General features: G+C 36.4%; 1 protein-coding gene across 4 annotated transcripts in view; it reads left to right on the plus strand.

Moving 5' to 3' along the window:
* Positions 1-24,197, plus strand: part of LOC115224219 (lysine-specific histone demethylase 1A) — a 47,022-nt gene that overhangs the window by 10,710 nt on the left and 12,115 nt on the right. For 3 of the 4 annotated variants that reach the window (XM_029795000.2, XM_029795017.2, XM_029795026.2), the window contains exons 2-9: positions 2,468-2,618; positions 4,725-4,870; positions 8,251-8,329; positions 8,965-9,057; positions 15,260-15,366; positions 18,392-18,473; positions 20,328-20,428; positions 22,441-22,583. In XM_029795000.2, the coding sequence (XP_029650860.1) occupies positions 2,468-2,618; positions 4,725-4,870; positions 8,251-8,329; positions 8,965-9,057; positions 15,260-15,366; positions 18,392-18,473; positions 20,328-20,428; positions 22,441-22,583 (902 nt within the window). The remainder of the gene's footprint in view (positions 1-2,467; positions 2,619-4,724; positions 4,871-8,250; positions 8,330-8,964; positions 9,058-15,259; positions 15,367-18,391; positions 18,474-20,327; positions 20,429-22,440; positions 22,584-24,197) is intronic. The other variant, XM_029795009.2, reaches the window with a different exon arrangement.

The following is a 24,197-nucleotide window of genomic DNA, read 5'->3' on the forward strand; positions in this document are numbered from 1 at the left end:
TTTTCAATTCCTAGTTTTATTCATTTTCTGTAACTTTTTTTATAAATCCGATATTTATGAAGCTTATGGTAGAAATTAATACAAGGTAGAATATTTAAAATGGCTCATCAGTAAGTTATTGGTCTGTTATTTCTACTGTAAGATGTCAGAAAAACATTGGACATTGAGTTCTAATACAACAAATACCAGTAATATAATAAATTCATTTATAACTCCTCGCCTCCAGCCAGAATTTCAGCTCTCCCATGTTAGAAACAAAAGTTGTTAACGAATACAGGTTTTTAAAAATTTTCTTGCTGAATCCTAGTGACTTTAACAAAACTAAACAAATGTTTTTGCCCATTTGCAATGGTCATTTAAAATTTATTTTCACAGTGTTTCAGTTCGATTGTCATACTTATCAAGTGACATATTAGTAATTGGTACAAATTGATAGGCTTGACTCCTAGCTACCCTTCCCACACCCTCACATAATGCAGGATATCTGTGTATCTCCTCAATAGTAAGATATCTATGTTTGTCCCTTTCATACTTTAGCCTTCACCTGACATAAGCCACCTTCCTCTCTCTCTCTCTCTCAAATACATTCCCTATCAATCAAGGGTGCTTTTTCCGTTTCATTAAAAAATTTACTTTGTCTTGCAAATTACTTAGTAATCCCACTAGTGCTAGTGTCACAAGAAAAGCATGCAGTAAACACTAAAGTGGTTAGGATTAGGACGGGTATCCAGCTGTAGAAAATGTGCTAAAGAACAAAACACTAATAAATTATTAGTCAGTTTTCTTGATGATATCCATTTCTAGATATATAAAAAAAATGACATAATCTTAAGATATCGACAATGTAATAAAAGTAAGCTCTTGGATTTAAAATATCTTATTGATATGCTGTCTTAGAAAATATATGCATCTCAGAACTTCCATTTTTTTTTTTTTTTTTCTTATCTGAGAATTTCTTTCTTCATGCTAATGTGCAAGAGTTAATCTCTTATGTCAGAATATTTACTAGAAATACCTATTGTTAATTCAAGAGTTTTGTTTTATCTGCTTTTTCTCATAAATTAGAAGAGCTTAGATCTTAATATTTACAAGAAATATTGGACTGTTTGTTTTACTTCTTGTTGTTAACTTGACTTTGTAATGTAGCCTAACTATTCATCCATATGTTTTGGATTTTATGTTAATGTAGGTCTTGATAGTGTGTGCTTGTTAACGCCTTACATAATCTCTGTTTTCTAGGATACAACCCTTCTGATTTTAAAGTATTCATATGCAATGAAAATCTATCAGTTGTAAGAACCATTTTATGGAATAATGTTTCAAACACCAATTCAATAATAAAGTTTTATTCCTTATTAAATCCATCTATATTCTTGCTAACTTTCAAAATAAATTGGCAATTAAAGGTGATGTATTTCATATGTGTGTTTAATGTATGTTAAAGTTGTCCTTCATGTGTGAAAGTTAATCATTAATGAAACACCTTTTCAAACTTGGGATTTCTAGTTGAAGGTGTTTAATTGAAGATAAAAATTATGTAATATATCTAAATCTATGACTTTGTTCATTTTACTTCTGATTTTCCTTGCTAGCAAATATATTACATGGATATGTAGTTTGACAGCAGGAGTGCTTTTCCTGATGCTAGCCTTTACCTGTTTTTCAAATAACAGATCTCTTATTCCACACGTCTTGTGAAATAGCAAAGCCAGCAAATGATTTGTTGACATGGGAAATGACAACAATCTTGCTGCTTATTGCAAATGTATACAAACATGCGTGCCACATGCACACACACACACACATGCTTTGCATTTATATAAGAAAAGATTTAGCATACAGGATTTATATTCCAAAATTTATTCACAAATTTTTTTTACCTCTCTCCCACAGTTGGTTTGCTCTACACAAAACTTTTTGCATAGATTTATTTGAAGTTCATTTTCTCCAGATGTCTTAAATTTCCATTATACTCAGTTTTGTTCTTCATTTACTATTTTCCCTTTGTTTAATATACTGTACAAAACAATTATTTGAAACTAAACTCTAGAACCTAGCATATTTTTAGATTTACTAAAAAAAATATATATTTGGGAGTTGTACTTGTCTAGCAAGTTATTTGATCCAAGACTGTTGAAATTGAAGCAATTTACATCATGAAAAAGTCATATAGTAACAAAACTATTAACTTCACCTTAAGTTTATTTTATGAGGTGTCAAGGTTTTCATTGCACAACTGCAACCTGGTCACTGATACAGTTCCACGTTTTCAGTTTGCAAATTAAATTTTAATAGTTTAAATAAATGTAAAGTAAGTATTTCAGTTAAAAAAAAAAAAAACCTCAAGGAAGATTTTAATTTATAAGTTGTCAAATTACTAAAATGGCTAATAACACTTCTTTTGTAGTATTTTGATATTAACCCACAATGGTAAAGATAAACTGTCTGCATATAACATCTATGTTAGGTTGAATACAAGGAAATGGATGAGCAGTTGGCAAATTTATCTGAAGAGGACTATGCTTCAGAAGAAGAAAAAGAGAAGAAAAATGAAAAGGAGAAGGAGAAAATGAAGACTGAGGAGCCAGAAGCAGAGAGTGAAAACGATGATCCAACAGGTATTTTTACTAATATTGATGTTGTTGAGGAGACTTGGTCAGCTTTGGGAGTTTTTGATTGAACAAAACATTCAGTGTTTAGCAGTGGCCATCTTATAGTTCCTTTTTCTAAGAGAGTCTGTTTGGGAGGGTTAAACAACTACAAAAAGACTCTTTTTGCCTTAGACATTATGATAATTAAATAACCTTTTTCAAACCAACCTACCTAAGACCACCCTTTCATGTTTTAATGTGATCTAATTAAAATTCCATCAACATTTCATGTTAATTTATGATCTAAACATCAGCATAATAACGATAGTTTTCTATTTTTTTGAGATGAGGAATTATGTATGTTATTTACAATGGACAGTATAGCTGATGTATAGAAAAACAGATGAAGTTAAAATAATCGACAGAGAACAGTACTGGAAAATACAAAATTTAAAAGGGGCTGCACATATGCTAGGACACAATAACCTCCTAAGCAGACCTAGTGCAGAGATGAATGTAATATGGGAACCAGAATTAAGAAAAGATAAAATACTAGGTTTGTAAGGCTTAAAATTCACTCTGTGATTGCCCATGGGCATATAGCATAGGGGATCAGATTAAGTTCAATCCCAAGTAGGGACCTGAAAAATTACATCAGCTGAAGCATTGTGATAACAATAAACAAGATGAGGACACCTAATGACAGTTGATAAATTCTTCACTATTTTCAAATTTAACTGATACAATGGTTGTGTATTTCAACAAAAGTATGGTAACAAAAAGGTTAAAAGTATTATCATAGCCATATTATAAAGTTAGTGTTTGCTAGTTTTGATCTGCATTTGCTTTAGGTTTGTAACTGATGAGAATAATGAACAACCTTGTTTACATGTGTTTATGTAATATTGGCATTCTCTCTCTCTCATGGGTTATTTTTTCCTACAGGCATTGGCAATCATGGATTTCTATGCCAGTCCCATGATTCATAAATTTTCTTGGCAAATTTTTCCATTGGCTTCTGATTTATTTGCAATCTCCTGCTGTCCTGAGCTTGCCCTTGAGGCACAGGGCCTATTTAAGCCTTCAGCAAGAAGGCTTGTTTATGTAGGGTCAGAGCATGTCCACAAACTGGTTAGTTTGAACCTGTGTTCAACTCATACTCCCCAAAACACATGTTGGAGAAGGGGTGTCAACCCTTCTTAGAGTCCTGTATGCCATAGCCACTGGACCATTTTGGTCCACATGGGCCAGTGTGGACCTGGGAGTAATGGTAAGTAAGGAGTAACTCATACTCCCCAAAACTCCTGAGCTAGAGCTTCGCCACTGAATGCTGTTTAATGTCTTATCCAAGACTCTGTGTTGGCGTTATGAAATTTAAAACTTTAGTGGCACTGTTCTATTCAGTGAAGAGACAATTTTCTAAAGAGTATACACTCCAAGACTGGTGAGTTTGATGCTATTGTTAATGTTCCATGTCAATTGTTGCTGGTAACATCTGTGAGTGAGATGAGCAGAAAGAAGATTTTAGAAGGACAATGCTTTGAGGAGGAAAGAATAGACAGTAGCTACCACTGGGGCTGGTAGAGTTGGGCACAACAGAAAAGATGAGTGGGTCAAGAATGTCTGCATAGAGGAGGTACTTGACCAGCCATCTCCATGGAACAGAACCCATTGTAGTACTGATATAAAAGACTAAGAGAAGATAGCATGCTTGTGACCAGAGGCTGGTGCATGTCTGTGATTTGATGTCAGCCAGTCAAGTGACCTTTCTGTGGATGCTGTCCAGTATGTCTGTAAGCAGAGCAACAGCACTGTCTCACTTGTTAACCACACTTAAGCCTTGTAGAGTGTCAGCAGCTTTTGGAAGGAGAAATATTTTCTAGTTCTGTAGAGAACCTAGTCTTTGGAGTGAGACCCTAGCTAGGTTAAAAATGTGTTTTTCACAGGAGAGATCCTAAATGATAGTAAGACTTATCATTTGGAACGACTGAAGGCTCTGGCTGAGTGCCACTAAAGGGTGCGTGGTGCTCTGGTATTTTCTTGATATGTGGTGTTTTAGTATTTTTGTAGTTTGCTTGTTGTTAATAACTAGATTGTCCATTTCTAGAAGATATGTTCTGCTATTTGTTTCAGTTGCTATCTCAGGTTTAGAAGGAGCTGCTTTTCAGAGCCGACTGCCTTATGATAAAATCACTTCTCAAGAAGCAGCATGTTTTCCAGATATCTTACAGGGGCCACCAACATCTCAGAAGATATTTCTCTATATACGCAATAGACTGGTAAGTCATTTAAGTTCACATATTGATGTAAAAGTACTTTCCTTATTTAAAATGTGCTGCAAACTTTATACAGACAAGGTGTTCATATGTAAAAATGTAAGAAATAGTACGAGCAACTTCGAAGTACCTACAATTGGCAATCCAACAGTGCTAATAATCAAATACAAACAAATTCCATAACTTAAAGCTGCACTCTTGGTTAAATTATCTTTGCAATAAAAAAAATTTATGCAATTGAATTAATTTTTTGTGAGAGAGCTAGTACTCAGAAGTGCTTTTTGCCAGCCTCAAAATCTTTTTTATTAACCATCATCATTTTATGTCTGCTTCTTTGTGCATGGGTTGTGTGGGTCTTCATGGATCAGGTCTGTTCTTATTTGGAGTTTTACTCTTCTATATGGGTCACAGCTTTGTCTCACTTCTACTTTTCCATTTCTGGTCTGATTTCTACAGCTAGATAACCTTCATACTGCCAAACATACTACAGTCTTTTATCATGGTGCAAAATTGGTTGTCATGATAAAAGCAAAAACTATAGAGTACCCTCTACCTTATAGTATCTCCATTTGTTTGTTCACTAACACTAGCGGGTTGTCTTGACTGTGAAAATAGAGTGATGACAGAGGATCAGAGTAACAATATGGAAGAGAGAGACTCAATAAGACATGGGACAAAGTAGTGAAGGCGTATTGTAGAATCTTGAACCTCACAGAAGAGATGGGAAAGGTATAATTTGATTGGCAATGTGTTGTACTTAAGAAAATTCATCTGTCATGGTGAAATGTATACACACAACTGGCTCCTCACTCAACTTATCCCTGTCAAGCCTTATTCGTTTCTTCATCTTTTCCACCACACTTCTTATTACTGCAATATTCTGCTGCTATTAAATGAGAATAGAACTACACATTTCATAATCCTTTTTTTGTTACCAGTTATCTCTCTTCACCAGAACCGCTTCTTTTTTATATCCCCCTCTGTCTTAACATCAACTTTCCCCACTCATATTTTCCATTAACCGCTCTGTGCTACCAACTCTCTCTCTCACTCATTTCCTTTCAACGTTATCCTTTCTCATATTTTTCACTTGCCTCCCTTGTGTTACTTCCTTGGGATACCCATGTCTTACTCATTACAGTCATCCCATGTACCTTTGACCACTTCCACCTTATTACTATTATTATTACTATCTCCTCCTATAATCTTGCAACTTGTCCCCATCCCTCTTCTTATTACTGTATTACTTTGCTGCTCTGCACCCTATCTGTACTACAACTCATCACTTCCTCTTCTCTGAGCCACTTCTGTTGACATCTATCCCTCATTCCACCCCCACTCATTTATTATTGACCATCCCCCAATCTTTATTATTCCTAACGCTAACCACCTACTTCTATCTCTAAATATCTCTCATTTCCTCTCCTCACAAGTGCATTCTTTACTCATTTACCTTTCCCAATTTGGCCCCACACTCTTCCATTCACCTTGTACCTTGAGAGCACTCTCTGGCACCTTGTCACCACTGTCTTCATCTCTCTTCTTAACTACATCCCAATTACTTTCACTCACTTTTATATAATGTGGGGTTGCCATGTATCTCCTACAACAAACTTGTTCCCATCTGTCATTTCTATAACTGCAAAATCTAGCATAAAGAACTTCCCTCTCTACTGTACTTCTACTCAGTGAAGGGGTCTCTTTATTCTTGCAAGTTACATGGTGACTTCACTAGTGTTGGTACCACAGAAAAAAATAAAAAGGCATTCAGTATACATTGTAGAGTATTTGATATTAGGAAGGGCATCCAGTTGTAGAAACCATGACAAAACTAAAGAAAAACATGGTCCTCTAGTCCATGTCAGCATGGAAAGTGGTCATGAAATGATAATCATGGTGTACACACACACACACACACTTCAGTTATAAGGATTCATTAAGAATTGAGGTACATCAGCAAGTAAGATACCAGAAATTGGCTTGGCATAATCACATAGAGTTGACAGTGAAATAACAGCATTAAGATATCGAATGCTGACAGGATACTATAGTTATGTAAGTACCAAATCTGATTAATAACCAACGGTCTGACTCACTGGGGGATTCTTGGTGTGATATGCAAATGGTATCCAAACTTGCAACAACTGTTTCGGTTGAACTTTATACAATCTAATCGTAAAAGGTTACATCTTATGCAATTTTACCATCTTCTGGCATAATTTAAACAGTCAATTGGGACATAGCTTTCTTAGTTTGGCTAGTGTTGTTTCAAGTTGAATATTCTGATATAGAAGACTAAGTAGGTCTAGAATGTGTGTGTGTGAATATTAAATAATACTTACTAAAGATTTAATTTTTTAAATGGACTTTACTGAACATTTATTATTTCCATAAGTGCAGGCGTGGTTGTGTGGCAAAAAGTTTGCTTCCCAACCACATGGTTTTGGGTTTAGTCCCACTGTGTGGCACTTTATGCAAGTATCTTCTACTAAAGCCCTAGGCTGATCAAATCCTTGTGAATGGATTTGGTAGATAGAAACTTAAAGAAGCACATTGTTTGTGTGTGCATGAGACTTCCCTGTGATTGTTGTAAATGAATACTGCCTTCATGCAAACTGTGTCCTTCATTTCCAATTTTTTGTAAACATATTTGATAATGGGGAAATATTTTCTTGCTTGGAAACAGGTGAGAGTTTGGTAATAGGGATGACATCCAGCCATAGAAAATCTTCCTCATCCAAATTCTGTCCAAACCACGCAAATATGGGAAAATGGTTGTTAAAACTATGATTATGATGAAATACAGAAATAGCAATTTATCATCATCACCATCATCATCGTTTAACGTCCGTTTTCCATGCTAGCATGGGTTGGACGGTTCAACTGGGGTCTGGGAAGCCAGAAGGTTGCACCAGGCCCAGTCTGATCTGGCAGTGTTTCTACAGCTGGATGCCCTTCCTAACGCCAACCACTCCATGAGTGTAGTGGGTGCTTTTTATGTGCCACCTGCACAGGTGCCAGACGAGTCTGTCAAACGGCCATGATTGGATTGGTGCTTTTTACGTGCCACCGGCACAGGCTTTACATATTTGTGTTTAGATAAACTTACATAGTTGGTGCTCTAAATAATATGTATTTGAATTTATGAAATCCTTGGTGAGTATTGATTAATGTTAGTTTTAGAATAGTTTGGGGTTTTTTTTAATAGTAATTTTTGGGTGGGAGGAAGAAATAATTGCCCTTATAATTTTTCTATGATTATAACCTTAATCAATTAATATTACTATTTAAGATTCCCTCCTCTCCACTTCCATATACTAATTACCATTTAAGTGAGAATTTTCGCCAATATATCTTGAAATAAATGCATCATGTATTTGCAGCTCCAGTTGTGGTTGGAAAATCCTAAATTACAAATCACTGTTGAAAATTGCCTACCTCAGATAGAACCACCCTACAATAGTAAGTTCAGATTGTGATGTTATTTATTACTTGATTGTTTTTGTTTTTTCAAATAGTGTTCTGTTATTTAATTTTTTTCTCTACACATTTTAATTGGTCTTGAACTGGAAACATTGGCCTAACCTAGTTTTTGAAGCAATAATTCATGTGGAAAGTATAAAGTCATTTTTCTCTGATTTGCCAACAATATTTAGTTGTTAAAAATAGAAGCAATTTTTTTTAACCAATGAAATCAATATTGATTATTCTTTTTTTTTTCTCTTCAGTGAAATGTAAACAAAATAAAAAAAAAAGTTAATTATAGATAAAACATTTTTGGTGCCTTCAAATATTTTTATTGTATTGCCTTGCAGTATATATAGTGTGTAGGATGGGAGTGGGTGGGTTAAGTTGCTATGATAATTCACACTTCAGTTATATGAAATAAGTTTGTTTTTTTTAATTAGAAATTCTATAATTAAATAGTGACTTCTTCATTGGTTGCTATGGTTAAGTTATCACAGTACTTTCACCAATGCTTGCAGGCAATGAGTTTTTAACTTGGAAATTATTTCTTTGTATTCAGTAAATTTGATTGGAGTCATCAATTATTTCTTTCTTACTTCAGAATCTTATTTAATGTTTTATTTATTCAGGTGATGGTCCTCTAGTAATGAGAATTCATGCCTATTTGGATCGATATGGTTATATAAATTTTGGAGTCTTTAAAAGACTAAAACCATTACCAGGTAAATGTTTACTTCCCTTATGTGTGTGTGTGGCAGGGGTTATATTAATTGGTTAATTGAATTAAACTAGATGGAAAGATGCTTGAACGGAGATGTGTTGATTTGTGCTGCCTCCAAGAAGTTAGGTGGAGAGGAGGTTCCTTTAGGTTCCTCACAGGCAAAGAACACAGGTACAAGATTTTCTGGGCAGGGAACACTGACGGGGTTGGGGGCATGGGTATACTTCTTGTGGAGAAATGGGTCGATAAGGTAATCGAGGTAGTCAGAGTATGCAACAGAATACTTAAGATTAGATTAGTGCTTCGTCATGGGTTAGCAACCATTATCTCGGCCTATGCCCCTCAACTGGGGCTACCTGATGGACAGAAAGACCGATTTTATGACACCCTCTTGCAGACTACCTCTTTGATGAATGACAGGGACCTTCTCTTTGTGGCTGGTGACTTCAATGGGCATGTTGGACAACATACAGGGGGCTTCCATGGCGTACATGGAGTCTACAGTTTTGGTTCCCGCAATGAGGAAGGAACCAGGCTGCTGGAGTTCTGTGATGCAAATGATCTTATGGTTTGCAATACTAACTTCAGGAAACCTGCCAGTCACCTACCGTTCTGGCAGACACACTAGCTAAATTGACTACATTCTGGCCAGAAAAAGGGAAAGATGGCTGCTTATAAATGCCAAAACCTTCCCAGGCGAAGAATGTACCCCACAACATAGACTGGTAGTTAGCGACTGTAGGATGAGGGCTAAATGGATGCCCAGAAGACGACCAGCATGGAGGAGAAAGGTCTGGAAGCTTAAAGATCCTGCGAATGGACAGAGATTTAGAGACGTATTACTTGAAGTCTTTGATGAAATAGAAGGGGATATAGCTTCACATGATGTGGAAGACAACTGGAGGTTTCTACGAGACAACCTGCTGAGGGCCACTGACCAGATCTGTGGATGGTGTAAAGTCCCCTCTCGACCCAAAATAACGTAGTGGTGGAACAGTGTTGTTGACAGGGCTATTAGACAAAAGAAACAGGCTTGGAAGGACAGTGGTAGCAGGGAATTGTGTCAGACTGCCAGAAGGGAAGCTAAGAGACATGTTTATTTCACCAGAGGGGAAGCAGATAAGAAAAAATTTGCCTATGTTCTGTGCCATGACGACCAAAGACTTGAGGTACTTACGTATTGCAAGACAGTGTGTGAGAGAGAATTGTGTCCACATGTATGATGGTTCACTTGCACTAAATGAGGCTGCAAAGAGAGAAGTTTGGAGATGCCACTATGAAAGGTTGCTCAATAAAAAGAATGAATGGGAGAAAGAGAGTCTGTGAATGTTGACTCAACAGAGGGACCAGCTATCCGAGTTGACAGTACCTTGTTAGATAAAGCAGTTAAGATTATGAAGACAGGGAAAGCCCCCGGCCCATCAGGAATCACCGCAGAGATGCTCAAAATATCTGGCGGTGTTGGCTATAGCCTAATTACCCGTATAGTTAACCAGGTGATACAGGAAGGAGTCATGCCCAATGACTGGTGTAGCAACACCATAGTCAACTGCTACAAAGGTAAAGGTGATACTTTAGATACAAATAATTACAGAGGTATCAAGCTGTTGGATCAGGTAATGAAGCTCACGGAGAGGGTCATAGCCCAACTAATTAGGGAGAGAGTCAGTTTAGATGAGATGCAGTTTGGGTTTGTGCCAGGCAAAAACACCACTGGTGCTATATTTCTGGTAAGACAGCTGCGGGAGAAATACCGAACCAAAGATAAGCCTCTGTACCTGGTTTTGATGACATGGAGAAAGCCTTTTGACAGGGTCCCCAGATTCTTTATCTGGTGGTCAATGAGGAAACTAGGGATAGATGAATGGTTAGTGAGAGCTGTGCAAGCCATGTACAGGGATGCTGTCAGTAAGATGAGGGTTGGCAACGAGTATAGTGAAGAATTCTGGGTAGAGGTAGGGGTCCACCAAAGTTCAGTCCTCAGACCCCCTCCTATTTATCATAGTCCTCCAGGCAAGAACAGAGGAATTCAAGACAGGATGCCCCTGGGAGCTCCGCTATGCTGATGACCTTACTCTAATTGCTAAGTCACTATCAGAACTAGAGAAGCTTCAGGTGTGGAACAAGGATTAAAATCAAAGGACCTTAGAGTTAACCTAGCTAAAACCAAAGTAGGTTTTATAAGTAGGAAGGCAAACCACAAATCCCTTCATGTAGATGGCCCTGCTCGATTTGTAGAAAAGGTGTAGGTAGAAACTCTTATAAGATGTACCCAGTGTAAGCTATGGACACATAAGAGGTGCAGCAATATCAAAGGAAGGCTAGCTGGGAAGATAGTTTTTGTATGCGGCAGATGCTCAGGGCCAATAAACACTGAAAATGTGCAGAGAACAACTTCTGTCACATTTCAGGGAGAAAAACTAGAAGGAGTGGGTGCACTGAAAGTGTAGCTGCTAGAATAAGAATAGCCTGGGCAAAGTTCAGAGAACTCTTTCCTCTGCTGGTTACAAAGGGCCCTTCGCTCAGAGTAAAAGGTAGACTGCATGACCCATGTGTATGAACGGCCATGGTACATGGCAGTGAAACATGGGCCCTGACTGCTGAAGACATGCGTAAGCTTGCAAGTAATAAAGTCAGTATGCTCCACTGGATGTGTAATGTCAGTGTGCATACTCAACAGAGTGTAAGTACCTTGAGAGGAAAGTTGGACCTAAGAAGCATCAGATGTGGTGTGCAAGAGAGACGACTGCGCTGATATGGTCATGTGGCGAGAATGGATGTGGATAGCTGTGTGAAAAAGTGTCACACCCTAGTGGTTGGGGGGACCTGTGGAAGAGGTAGACCCAGGAAGACCTGGGATGAGGTGGTGAAGCACGTCCTGAGGCAATGGCTAGTGATTGAGACCTTTGGAAATATGCTGTGCTTGAGAAGATCCGGCAAGCCAAGTGAAACCATAACCCGTGGCCTATGCCAGGTGTGTAACCAGCCCACTTATGTGTACCTTTCCTTTATTGGACACTAAATTCTGCTTGCGAAGACCTGTTGAGGCAAGTGAAATTGAAATCAAATTCGATGACTGGCATCCATGCTAGTGCAGCGCTAAGAGCATCATCCGAGTGTGATCGTTGCCAGAAGCAGCTGACTGGCTTCCGTGCCGGTGGCACATAAAAAGCACCATTCGAGCGTGATCGTTACCAGTGTCACCTTACTGGCACATGAAAAATATTCGAGTGAGCTCGTTGCCGGTGCCGCCGGGCTGGCTCCTGTGCAGGTGGCACATAAGAAACACTGTTTGAGCGTGGCCGTTGCCAGTACCACCTGTCTTTACGTTCTGAGTTCAAATTCCACCGAGGTCGACTTTGCCTGTCATCCTTTCAGGGTCAGTAAATTAAGTACCAGTTGCATACTGGGGTTGATCTAATTGACTGGCCCCTGCCCCAAAAATTTTGGACCTTGTTCTTAGAGTAGAAAAGAATATAATTTGTCAATTTGACATCGTTCTTAACAGTTCAAGGAACTTAGAATATATACTGGAAAACTAGTGTATATTTTAGTGCTGAATGTCAATAAGAACTTCTGAGCTAAAGATTCAAGACAAAATATAATGCAGTTTGTAATGATATGCAGAAACTGTTTTAAAAATACAGATGTTTTGTTTGAATATATTGAAAGATACTGGAGATATTAAAAATATATTTAAATATAAATATCTTTACAAGCAATAAAGGCTCATTAAACTGCTGTTAATGTATCTACAAGTTATTGTCATCATTATTTCAACATGTTTTTCCATGCTTGTATGGATTGGATAGTTCTCAAGTACAGTGTCTTACCCATTGTTTTGGGGGTATTTTGTCATCTTTGTGAGATTCAGCTTCTGCTGGATCTTAACACTTGGATCTCTGGATACTTTCTTACCAATTGTCATCATCTATACACGTCTGTACCACTGCAGTTTTGTCCCTTGAACACTACAGGTGTTTCCTTTTAAACGCAGTTTTCTTTCAGCTTACTTGTGTTCTGTCATTTATACACACTGACATTACACATCCTGTTGAGCATACCACATTTCTTTCCAGCTTTCACTTATTCTCCACAGTCACTACTTATGTTTCATTACTATGCAACATCAAACTTCACATGCTAGCATCGTACAATTTTTGCTTTTTACTCATAAAATTAATCCCTTTTGTTGAGAGCAGAGGTAATATCTCCCTAAATCTTTTCCTCCTCATTCTTACTCTGGCTACTTTGCTAATTAAATCATGCAAGTAATAGAATTTATTAACTACTTCAAGCATCCTTCTGAGCATTTTAAAGAATTTGAGTTTGGTTTTGTGCCTGGGAGAAACTACTGGTGCTATCTATCTTTCTAGTAAGGCAACTGCAGGAGAAGCATTTAGCAAAAAATAAACGTCTGTACTTGACTTTTGTTGACATAGTAGCAGTTTAGTCATAGCTTATCTATTTATTCTCATTACATTGTTAATCACTTTTTTGTTTACAGCTGCGTAAAGAAGTGCTAAGCTTTAACTGTGGAGGGTACCTATGGAATGGGTAGACTCAGGGAGACATGGGACAAAGTGGGGAGAAAGTATTAGGTCATCCCATAAATAATGCAGTTTTTTAATACTTTTATTTTTCAAAATTAAGATAAACAAAGTTTTAATCTAAAATATACTCTCCTTCATTTTCTGCAATGCTCTTCTGGTAGACTTGCAAGGCCCCTCTTCCAAAATTCACTTGTCTGTGATGTAAAATACTCTTCCAGTACTATTCTGATCTCGTCTACAGAATTCATATTTTTTCCGTCTAAATGATTTTGAAGACTGCGAAATAAATGATAATCAGATGGAGCAATGTCCGGCGAATATGGTGGGTGCATGGGGCATCATTTCCCATTCAAACTGTACCAACTTTTGGAATGTCATCCTTGCTGTATGTGGCTGGTCATTTTTCTTCTAGCACTGACTTAAGCTGCTCACAGTAGATCGCCTTTGTTATCATTTGGTTTGGGTTTAAAAGTTCAAAGTTGACTAAGCTTTTCATATCCCACCAAACAGATAACCTTACATGGGTGAAGACCTTTCGCCTGGGTCCTTTCCCTACCCACTGTCTTTGGTGCTTGTCACTTTTATAGCGAACTCATTTCTCGTTACCAGTCACTATTCAGTCCCCAAAAAAGGTTCATTTGTGAGATGTGACAGCAAAGAAGAGTACACATTCATTCTCTGTGCGCTATTAGATGTGAAAAGTATGTGAGGAACCCATTGACCCAATTTTCTGACTTTTCTGATGGCACATGGGTGTTGATGGATTGTTGAGTGATCAAATCCAAGTTTCTCTGCTAGTCCCTCAACAGTTACAATGAGATTTTGTTCCACCAGGGTTTGTAGGACGTCCTTGTCAAGCTGTACAGATCTTCCAGGAAGAGGCTTGTCTTCTAGGCTGTAGTTTCCAGTTTGGAATTTTGGGAACCACTGTTGACACTGGCTTATGCTCATTGCCTGATCCCCATATACTGCATTAATATTCCTTGCATTTTCTGTTGTGTTGTTGCCTTATTGAACTCATAAAGCAAAATATGCCGAATATGCTCCTTTGTCACTTCCATTATAACATCGAAAAAATAACTGTTAAAATCGAAATGCACTCTTCAAAACTTGCACTAAGGATAAGGTAAAATTACTACCAGCTTTTATAGCAAGTTGATGCATGTAGTTTATCCCATCCCCCTCCAACTTTTAATTTATGCAATTGAAAAAAAATGCATTATTTATAGGAGGACCCAATATCTTCAGACGCTGGGCCTCACTGAAGAAACGACAAGGGATTGGGAGATGTGGCAACTTGTTATACTTGATAAGATGTGTCAAGCTAAGTAAAATTGCCATCTTCCCCACGTACAGGATTGTCCTTTGCAGGTGTCGGTGCCGCATAAATGCACCCATATTGGTGGCACATAAAAAACACCCAGCACACTCTGTGAAGTGGTTGGTGTTAGGAAGGGCATCCAGCTGTGGAAACTATGCTACAACATACAATTGGAGTTTGGATAGCCCCATGTCAAACTATCCAACCCATGCCAAAATGGAAAGCAGATGTTAAATGATGATGATGATATACATGCTAACTGCTGGTGTAGGATGAAATTGTATTATTACTGTATAAACTCCCATTTTATTTTCTGTTAATGTTCTTAGTAAAGAAACATGGTCGTGTGGTAATTATTGGTGCTGGAATGGCTGGACTGACTGCAGCTCGTCAACTCATTTCATTTGGAATGGATGTCACAATTGTTGAGGCCCGGGTATGTATGGTTTTTTTTTTGTTTCATTTGTTATTTTCCATCATATGTAGTTTCTGTACAGGAAATTTGTATGTAATGAAGTTTACTTTTGTTATTGCAATAATTATCAAGTTTGATTGAGTATATTGATACTGATTCTATTGATTGGGTTCATCATTGTACTAGTAGTACAGGTAGAGGAGTTTAGTTGTTTTTATTTATAGATTAGGTGTATGCATGGCTCTGTGGTTAAGAAGTTTGCTTCCTAATCAGATGATTTCACATTTAATCCCTAATGTCTTCTACTATAGCCCTGAGCTGACCAAAACTTTACGAGTGGATTTGGTAGACAGAAACTGAAAGAAACCTGTTGCATATGTGTGTGTGGGGGTGTATTTGTGTTTCTTTGTCTTGACATTGCATGATGATTGTAAACGAGTGCAATTGTCATACCAGCAGTGTCATTCATTTCCAATACTCTGCAAAAATATGCCTGGCCATTAGGAAATATCATTTTGGTTGGCAACAGGAAGAGCATCCTGTCATGGAAAATCTGTCTCATAAAGTCCATGGAAATGTGAGCTTTAAAACAAAACTGTTAGTCATTCTATTAGAAGTAGTTCAAAAGTGGGGAGAGGGACAAACAAATAGATTTTGGGATTTACTCATAAACTCTAATATAAAACTAGTTGATTTGATTTATAATATTTATTAACTGGGTGACCACAACTACCTTTTGATCAGAGACAATGATGATTTATTGTTTTGTGTCTAAAGCAACTGGAAGATGATGGATTTTCTACCTTTATAGCTTTAAAAAATATTTTCTCTTTCTTTGTTCTAAAATGTACATTTTAACAGACATGTGCCAGGAGTGTCATCTTGTTGGTAAGTGAATTTGAAAATTCCCTGCTGCTGATAGGAAGGAGTCAGCTATGATCTGTTAGGTTTGAAATGCAAACTTAAAACATAATGTACCTGGAACAATGTAGACTGTCCATTGTGAGCCTTTGTGAGTTTCAGCTTCCTGAGATCAGCTTTTGCCACTTCTCTTATCTTTTTTTGGTCTTCTTTGTCTGCTAGTTCTTTCCACAAGGATCTTTGGACATCTCTTTACTAACTGTTAAACTTCTATACACATCATATGTCTGTACCAGTTCTCTCTTGAACACTATAGCTGATTCTTTTTATACCAAGATTTTCTTTCAGTTTATTTGTGCTTAGGCACTAGAGGAGGAAATAGAAATGATTACAAAGGTTTTGAACCTTGTTTATATTTCTGTTTGCATAGGATGGACAGGTTTTTTCCAGTATAGGGTCTCACCATTAGTTGGTCCCTTGTGATCTTCAAGAGGTCAACATCTTGAGATCAGCTTTCATAATGTTTTTTTTTTTGGTCTTCCTTACGGATTCCTTCTGTTTAGATCACCTGGCAGTTATCCTTCATGTTCTCATGTCTTTCTAGCACACTATAGTTGTACTTTCAGTTCATTTATGTTACAGTGTTCATGATATTAAATATTCAGTATTCAATGACATCCAACAAATGTGCTTTCTCATTTCTTACGACTTTTCAAACATTCTCCTTGTTCACTGTTCATGTTTTCCTACTGGGCAGCATCACATTTTGTGTGCATGCATCATATAGTCTGCCTTTACTTGGAAAGAGAGAATCAATTTGTTGTCTTCAGAACTTTTCCCATGCAGTGCTTATTCTGACTGCTATGCTTTTGTAACATCCACATAGATTGCTGATTAGGTCACAGAGATAATTTAAGACAACTGGACTAAAAATAGATGTATGTAGGTATTCAAGCTATGCCATCATGTGAAACAGTTGTAAATGATGATGATGGTGTTAAGTAATAGGATTAAAGAATATCTGTACAATGGACTTGCCTTATCTCTTAGCATAGATAATTGAGTTAATTTGTTGGAACAGTATTATGTTTAAAGTAGCTTTAGTTCAATTTCAGTAGATAGCACTTAATCATTTCATAGTATATATTTTTAACATGCAGTCATGAGCAATAGCCTTGTTGGATATTTAAGTTGAAATTTGTCTAAAGGACTAATTGATGGTTCACTGCATTTAAGTTAAAATGTAACTGTTGTTGAGTTAATAACTGTTGTTGAGTTTAACATTGAAAACAAATATACAAAAATATTATCAAATGATATAACACTTTTTCTCTTGAATTTTGTTTCTATTTTTCTAGACTTAAATGGATAGGGTAGTTTATTTGTTGTTTATAGTTGGATGTCCTGATTGTTAACCACTCAACCGAAATCAAGAATGAATACAAATTGTCATACCAGCAGTGTCTGCAAAAATATGTCTGGCCATTAGGAAATAGCATTTTGGTTGGCAACAGGAAGAGCATAGTTAAGTGACAGTAGTGAAATCTGAATTTATAATTTTGTAGTTTTGCACTGTAACCTCTTCTGACCTGTTGTGCACTTAAATATAGGCGGTATTTAAGTTTGTTGTAGAGTTAGTTTACTTTTACTGTTACATTCTGAGGTTAAATAACTCTATACTAAATTGATTAAAAGAAAAGTAGCAATTGATTTGGCAATTTTATTGTGAATCTTCTCAAAAACTGGTGCTAGGTACAGGCATGAAGCTGTTCTAGAAGAGATATTTTGAAGACCACATTTCTCTTTTTGTCAAAAGTGTTGGAAGTGCATCTTACTTAAAACAATACTGCTCAAATAAAATCTGTAAATAAGTCTGACTTATGAAAGTGGAATAAATAATGCCAAACATCAAATATCTGATTAACTTTATTGATGCTGTGGGTTGTGGATCGTAAACAGGTCATGTTGCATTTTGTGTTCTAGTTGCTTTACAAAATATAATCAGCTGAGATACTCTAGATCACATTTTCAGTTCTTTTCTATAATAGTTGAGACCTGAATTTATGTTATATAGGCACTTAAGGGAGTGACAATCTATCTATGTTGCTTACAAGGAAAATCTCTTATAAAAAACGTATTAAATCTTATATGTAGTTAAAGTATTATTTTTCTCTATTTCCTATAGGATCGTGTTGGTGGTCGAGTTGCTACATTCCGAAAGGGTAACTATGTTGCTGACCTTGGTGCTATGGTTGTGACTGGATTAGGTAAGTTAAACTGTAGATTAGTTGATTCTGGTGAAACTGACATATTTGTTTCTAGGCAAGGGGTAATTTCAGAGGGCTAAAGTTTTTTTTGTAGAGGTCCTTTTGAGAGATGAAATATTTTCTGGCTTCAGCAAGAAAGATTACTCTTTGTGATGCAGTTTTTGATGAATTGAAGATGTGCCTTTGTGCATTCTCTAAATGAGATTCCCATTGTTTTTGAATTTTTGAGGTTCTAGTTGGGGGTGGGGTATACAATATTGTTTTCTGGATATGTGTAGAGATTTTGTTTTGGTACTTTGAAGGAGACAAGATCATCATGTCCCCCGTTGAAGGCTTCCTTTATGAAATCAGTGCAGATGTAGGGTGTATTTAGGTTACATGTAGTGACACTTAAATATTGAAAGTTAAGGAGGAATGAAAGGTGTGTAAGAGCAGAGTTTTTTTTCTTTTTTTTTTTTTTGAAGTGTTGGCAAGCAGGTAATTGATGGATAGACTGAAGGGTGTATAGGGACAAAACCAAACCATGAGGCAACCAGAACTGATAGAATGTGAATCAGAGGAAACCCTGTTCACACATACCAGATTACTGATGTAATTCTACTGGAAGCTACTCATACAGGAGATTTGTGTGCCAGAATCAGTTGAATACTTTGTTTGTGCAACAAAATTGCTTTTGCCAAATTTTTCAAGAGTGGGGAAGTGTCTGTTTGTGAATGAGACAGGACAGTAAGTTTTCATTAGTTTTGGCTTTACGCAAGCCATACTGGTGATCTTCACTGGTAACCTTTACTGGGAAAGATTACAAAGTGTTGGAGAAAGTTGTTGTTAAATTGGCAGTCTCCCTCAACGATTAAGATGTTGAAAGTGTGTGTTGTAGAGTGACTGTTGGTGAGGTCAAAGAGATTGTCCTTCATAGAAATGGAACACCACGGAGTGTACTGTCAAAGAGTGGGATACATCCTTTTAGGGAGAAAGAAGTTGAAGAGTTTGGTGGAAAGAGGGGTTAGTCTGGAGCTTACCAGAGGTTAATGGAAGGGGTTTAGTGGCCTAGTTCATTTGATGTAACCTAGATCAGAAAGTACTGTCAGAAACAGCATAGAAGTGGTGGAACTCAATTGAGCAGAACTGTCATTGAGTTTGAGAGATGTGGAAGTGGTGGGTAGTTGAAATAAGGTTGGAGTTGGATGGCCTGCACTGCTCTCTCAAACCATTACTGCTGCACCTTTGTGCAGCAGTAATGGTTTGGTAAAAACTTGGTTTAGAAGTAAGAAAATCAATGTTGTCTGGATTGCCTGTGTGTCAATAGGAGTGGTGAAAGAGACTGAACCAGAGTAAAAAAAAAATATGTTCTACATTCAACTTACCTTCATTTTGGAATGAAAGAAAACATTTTCTTTTGAACATCAATTAGTAGGTTTTTTAAAAAATACAAATACAGTAGAAATGGGAAATAATAGACTTTAATTTCACTTTTCATATAAACATGCAGGGTATGGTGAAACTTTTTATCATGACACTAACACTAGTGTTAGTGTCATGATAAAATGCATTCACTGTGCTGTGTAAAGTGGTTGGGGATAAGAAAGGTATACAACAAAAGAAATTATGCTTAAAAAGGAACATATGAGTGATACTTGATCCCAGATACATCTAGAAAGGCATTATCTTCAAGTAACTGGCTCAGTTTATGACAACCCACTCGACTTATGCTAACATGGAGAAGCACTCGTAAAATGGTGCTCTTCGTCAAGTTTACAGGTTATGAGGTAGTGTATGAGTCTTTTTATCCATGTAAGTCAAATAATGTTGTCCATTCTTTGTAAAAGTTGAAAAACTGATTTGCTTTTATTTCAGGTGGGAACCCTATCACTGTGTGTAGCCGTCAAATAAACATGGAGCTCCATAAAATCAAACAGAAGTGCCCTCTGTATGAAAGTAATGGAGCTACCGTAAGTGTAAATATCAATTTTAGTTTTTGATTTGTATCTTTCTTTTGTTGTTCAAGTTCAAGTGGTATAAATGATATTTTGATATTTTAATCTGGTCGATTCCATCTTATTAATTACTTAAGGACCGTGGATTGACAGAACTGTTAGAGTTTTGGACAAAATGCTTTGTGCTATTTCTTCCAGCTCTTTACGTTCTGGGTTAGTATTTTGCCTTTCATCTTTTTGATGTTGATAAAATAAAGTACCAGCCAGTCAAGTACTGTGGTCAATCCCACCCCTCTCAAAATTGCTGGCCTTGTGCCCAAATCAGAAACCATTACTAAGCTGATTTAAAAAAAAAATTTTTTGCAAAACTTTAATTCTTACTGCAGAAAATCTTGCCTTTCAAATTTGTCAAATTGAAAATACTGATTATAACCAATTTTTAAAAAAATTTGTTAAAATTCTTAACTCTTCCAGCTTTCAGATCATATATTTTATTAATACCACAGAAAATGTACAACAGTTTTGAATTTTCTATACTCATTCTTAAGATTAGTTTAAATTTACCAGTTTAATTACTAATTTATTTGATACAATAAAATCTGTATGAGTCAGTAATTTAGAATCACCTTAATGAGCAGTTTATAAATTATTCATATTGCATATTTGAGATATAATGTGAATTTTGTCAAAGTATGTACTGTAGATTAACCTTTTTGTTACCATATTTCTAATGAAATTTTGAATATAATGAAGAATTTAGTAGAATAACCATGTCATTATTAAGTCAGTTCTTGGAACATAAATTAGCATCAAAGTGTGATAAGAAGTGTTTGATTTAGATCATTTTAAAGCAAAAGTTTGTATCATGGAGCCAAGAGCAATTTCTGGTCAGTTTACATCAAAAGTGTTCACTGACAATTTGCATTTTATGAAATATGATTTGTATCCAAATATTTTGAACAAATTTCCTTGATTAGCACATGATTTTAGGTTCAGTTGCACTGCACATCACCATTGGCAACTGTTTTTTTATATCAGCCCTGAGCCAGCTAAAACCTTTTGAGTGAACTTGCTTGGCAGAGACTGAAAGAAGCCCAGTGTGTGTGTTTGTGTCTATATCTCCTTGTCTTGACATCACATGCAGAGTGTAAAGTCACTATTCATACAAAACAGTGTCATTTGTTTGCAATCTTATGTGAAAACATATATCCAGCTATTGGTCTATTTGTCTTTGGAAGGTTAGGAGAAATATTACCTTGCATGAAAAGTGATGAGAGCAACAGGAAGAGCATATTGTAAAAAATTTGTCTCAATAAATTTTGTCTGACACAAGCTAACATGGATATGTCATCATTTTCCATGCTGGCATGGGTTGGACGGTTTGACAGGAGCTGACCAGCTGAAGAGCTGTTCAGGCACCTTATCAATTTTGACATGGTTTCTACAGCTGGAAGCCCTTCCTAACACTAACCACTTTACAGAGTGTACTGGCTGCTTTTTACATGGCACCAGCACTTATGAGCCTTGCAAGGTTAAAGATGTTCAGCAGGAGAGGATTGCAAGGGATGAATCTGTATGCAAGGGCAACCATGCTTTTACTTAACTTGACGTGTCTTTTCAAGCACAGCAAACCGCCATGAATATCGGCCCCTGTCATCCCTTATTAAAATTATGATTATGAATACTGCCACTTCACATTTAGTGAATATTTCCTGTTTTTCCTCACTGACTATAACTGAGGCCATCATAGTTTCTGTTATATGGATCTGAGAGACTAAGTGAATTCAGTATTTATTGATAAAAGAACTGAATTTCTACAGGGAATTTCTATTTAGTAAACATTTTGAGATAATTTGATTAAACATAGTATTGAAATATATGAAGTTATTTTTAATTAGGACCTACTTTATGGTTTTAAAAACAACTAGTTATTTGAAAGAAATGTGTTAGTAACATAATAGGTTTGAGTGTAGCCTTTGTTATAGTTAACTGTCTTGGTTTGTCTCCTACATGTGCAATTGCTTCTTTTGCAGGTCCCTAAAGATAAAGATGAGATGGTTGAAAGAGAATTTAACCGTTTGTTAGAAGCTACATCCTATCTCTCTCATCAACTTGACTGCAATTTCATCAATGGCAAACCTCTATCACTTGGCCAGTCATTAGAGGCTGTTATTAAGTAAGACTTGTATTTGTTTTCCAAATATTTTTAATTGAATAATTTATTGAATTAAGTGTTTGAAATGCAGGGGAGGAAGTGTATTTGTATTATTGCCTGCAATATATATATTATTTCAGACAATTAACTGAAGTCAGGAATATTTTTTTCCTCCAATGATTATGTGAAATGTAGAAGGGATCATTACTCTTCAAAGTAATTAGATCCTCATGGAGTAGAAAGATCCAGGTGTACATGTTTGACTCGGTTAATTTGTAGGTTAGACTAATGTAGAGAGACAATTGCATGGATCACTAATTCATGCAATGAAAGATAGCAAGTGTAATACACATGGTTTGGGAATTGCATAGAGAGACGGGAGTGGTAAGGAATAAGTGACAAAAACAAGTAGAGAGGCAAATGCAGTGGGTCAGTTTGAGTGAAGTCCATTACACTTATCAGTAAAAAAGATTGGGAAATTGATGGCTCAGGTAGTGTATGATTTTCTCAATTCAATAGAGGGTCTTTGTCTATGTGAACACTTGTTTGTCAATTATCAAAATAGATGTACCATTTCTGAAATGAGGACAGTATTCTGTAGGACATATTTTGAACTTGGTAGATTATCAGAGCTTGTTAAAAACTGAAATATTTATTGATTGTGAAGAGAAAGCTGGGTCTCTTTGATGTAATTGTTGTGAAATATCAAATTTGGTGTTTGGAAATAGTTCATTGAGTGGTGGATCCTAGTGTGTGCAATGAAAGATATATTTTATGCTGAGAGTTGTTTGTAAAGAATTAAAGCAGTTCTGCTTATTAGTATTTGTATTGTAGTACAGTTCACTAAAGGATTTCATCTTTACTGATGAAAGACTGAGATATTTAGGAAGATGAGAGTTAGAAATTTTTATGTACTTGTCAAAACTTGAAACAAAATCCTTTGCTCTGCACATTGAGGAGAGATATAGAGAGAATGGAACTAGTCAGTTGTTGCAGTTTCTCCTTAGGTACTTCTGGGTCATTTGCCAAATCACCAATCTTGTATTCAGATTCCTTCCTTCCATGCTAGCTGTAAAATGCTCACTAACATTTTCAGGATACATGTTTGTAAATATTGATGATATTATTACTTGGGTGCTTTTGAGGCTTCTTTACAAAAGTTAATGTAGAACTTGAAAGGTTGAACTAGATATCAAATTCAAATGGAACATGCTTGTCAGTCATGAGATGTTAAGGGGCACCTTTGATAAGACATTATGTGAGTGGCTCTTGAATTAATATTGTATACAAAGTGCCAGAAATATATTTTCTAGTTAAGAGAGGAGAGGTAGTGCTCATGATTTTTGTAGTAAAAATGTGTGTGGAAAAGTAATTTCAGAGGGTTGCAGCTTTGAGGAAGAATAATTAGATTGTTATAATTTTGGGTATGACAGGATGCAAATGAGCTTGGGTGAAGACATCAGTCAGTGAGCTAGTTAGATGAATAGATTGTTTTGTAGCAGTTGATAAGGTGGAGACAGAAAGATAGTAAACTGTGAGATGGAACCAGTAATTAAAATTTGTTGGTGAGTGAATATTTACCAATCATTTGACTTTTGGATGATAATTAGGTTAAGGATGTTTGTGTGTAGGTAT

This window comes from Octopus sinensis, linkage group LG2 (genome assembly GCF_006345805.1).
Source record: "Octopus sinensis linkage group LG2, ASM634580v1, whole genome shotgun sequence".
NCBI lineage: Eukaryota > Metazoa > Mollusca > Cephalopoda > Octopoda > Octopodidae > Octopus > Octopus sinensis.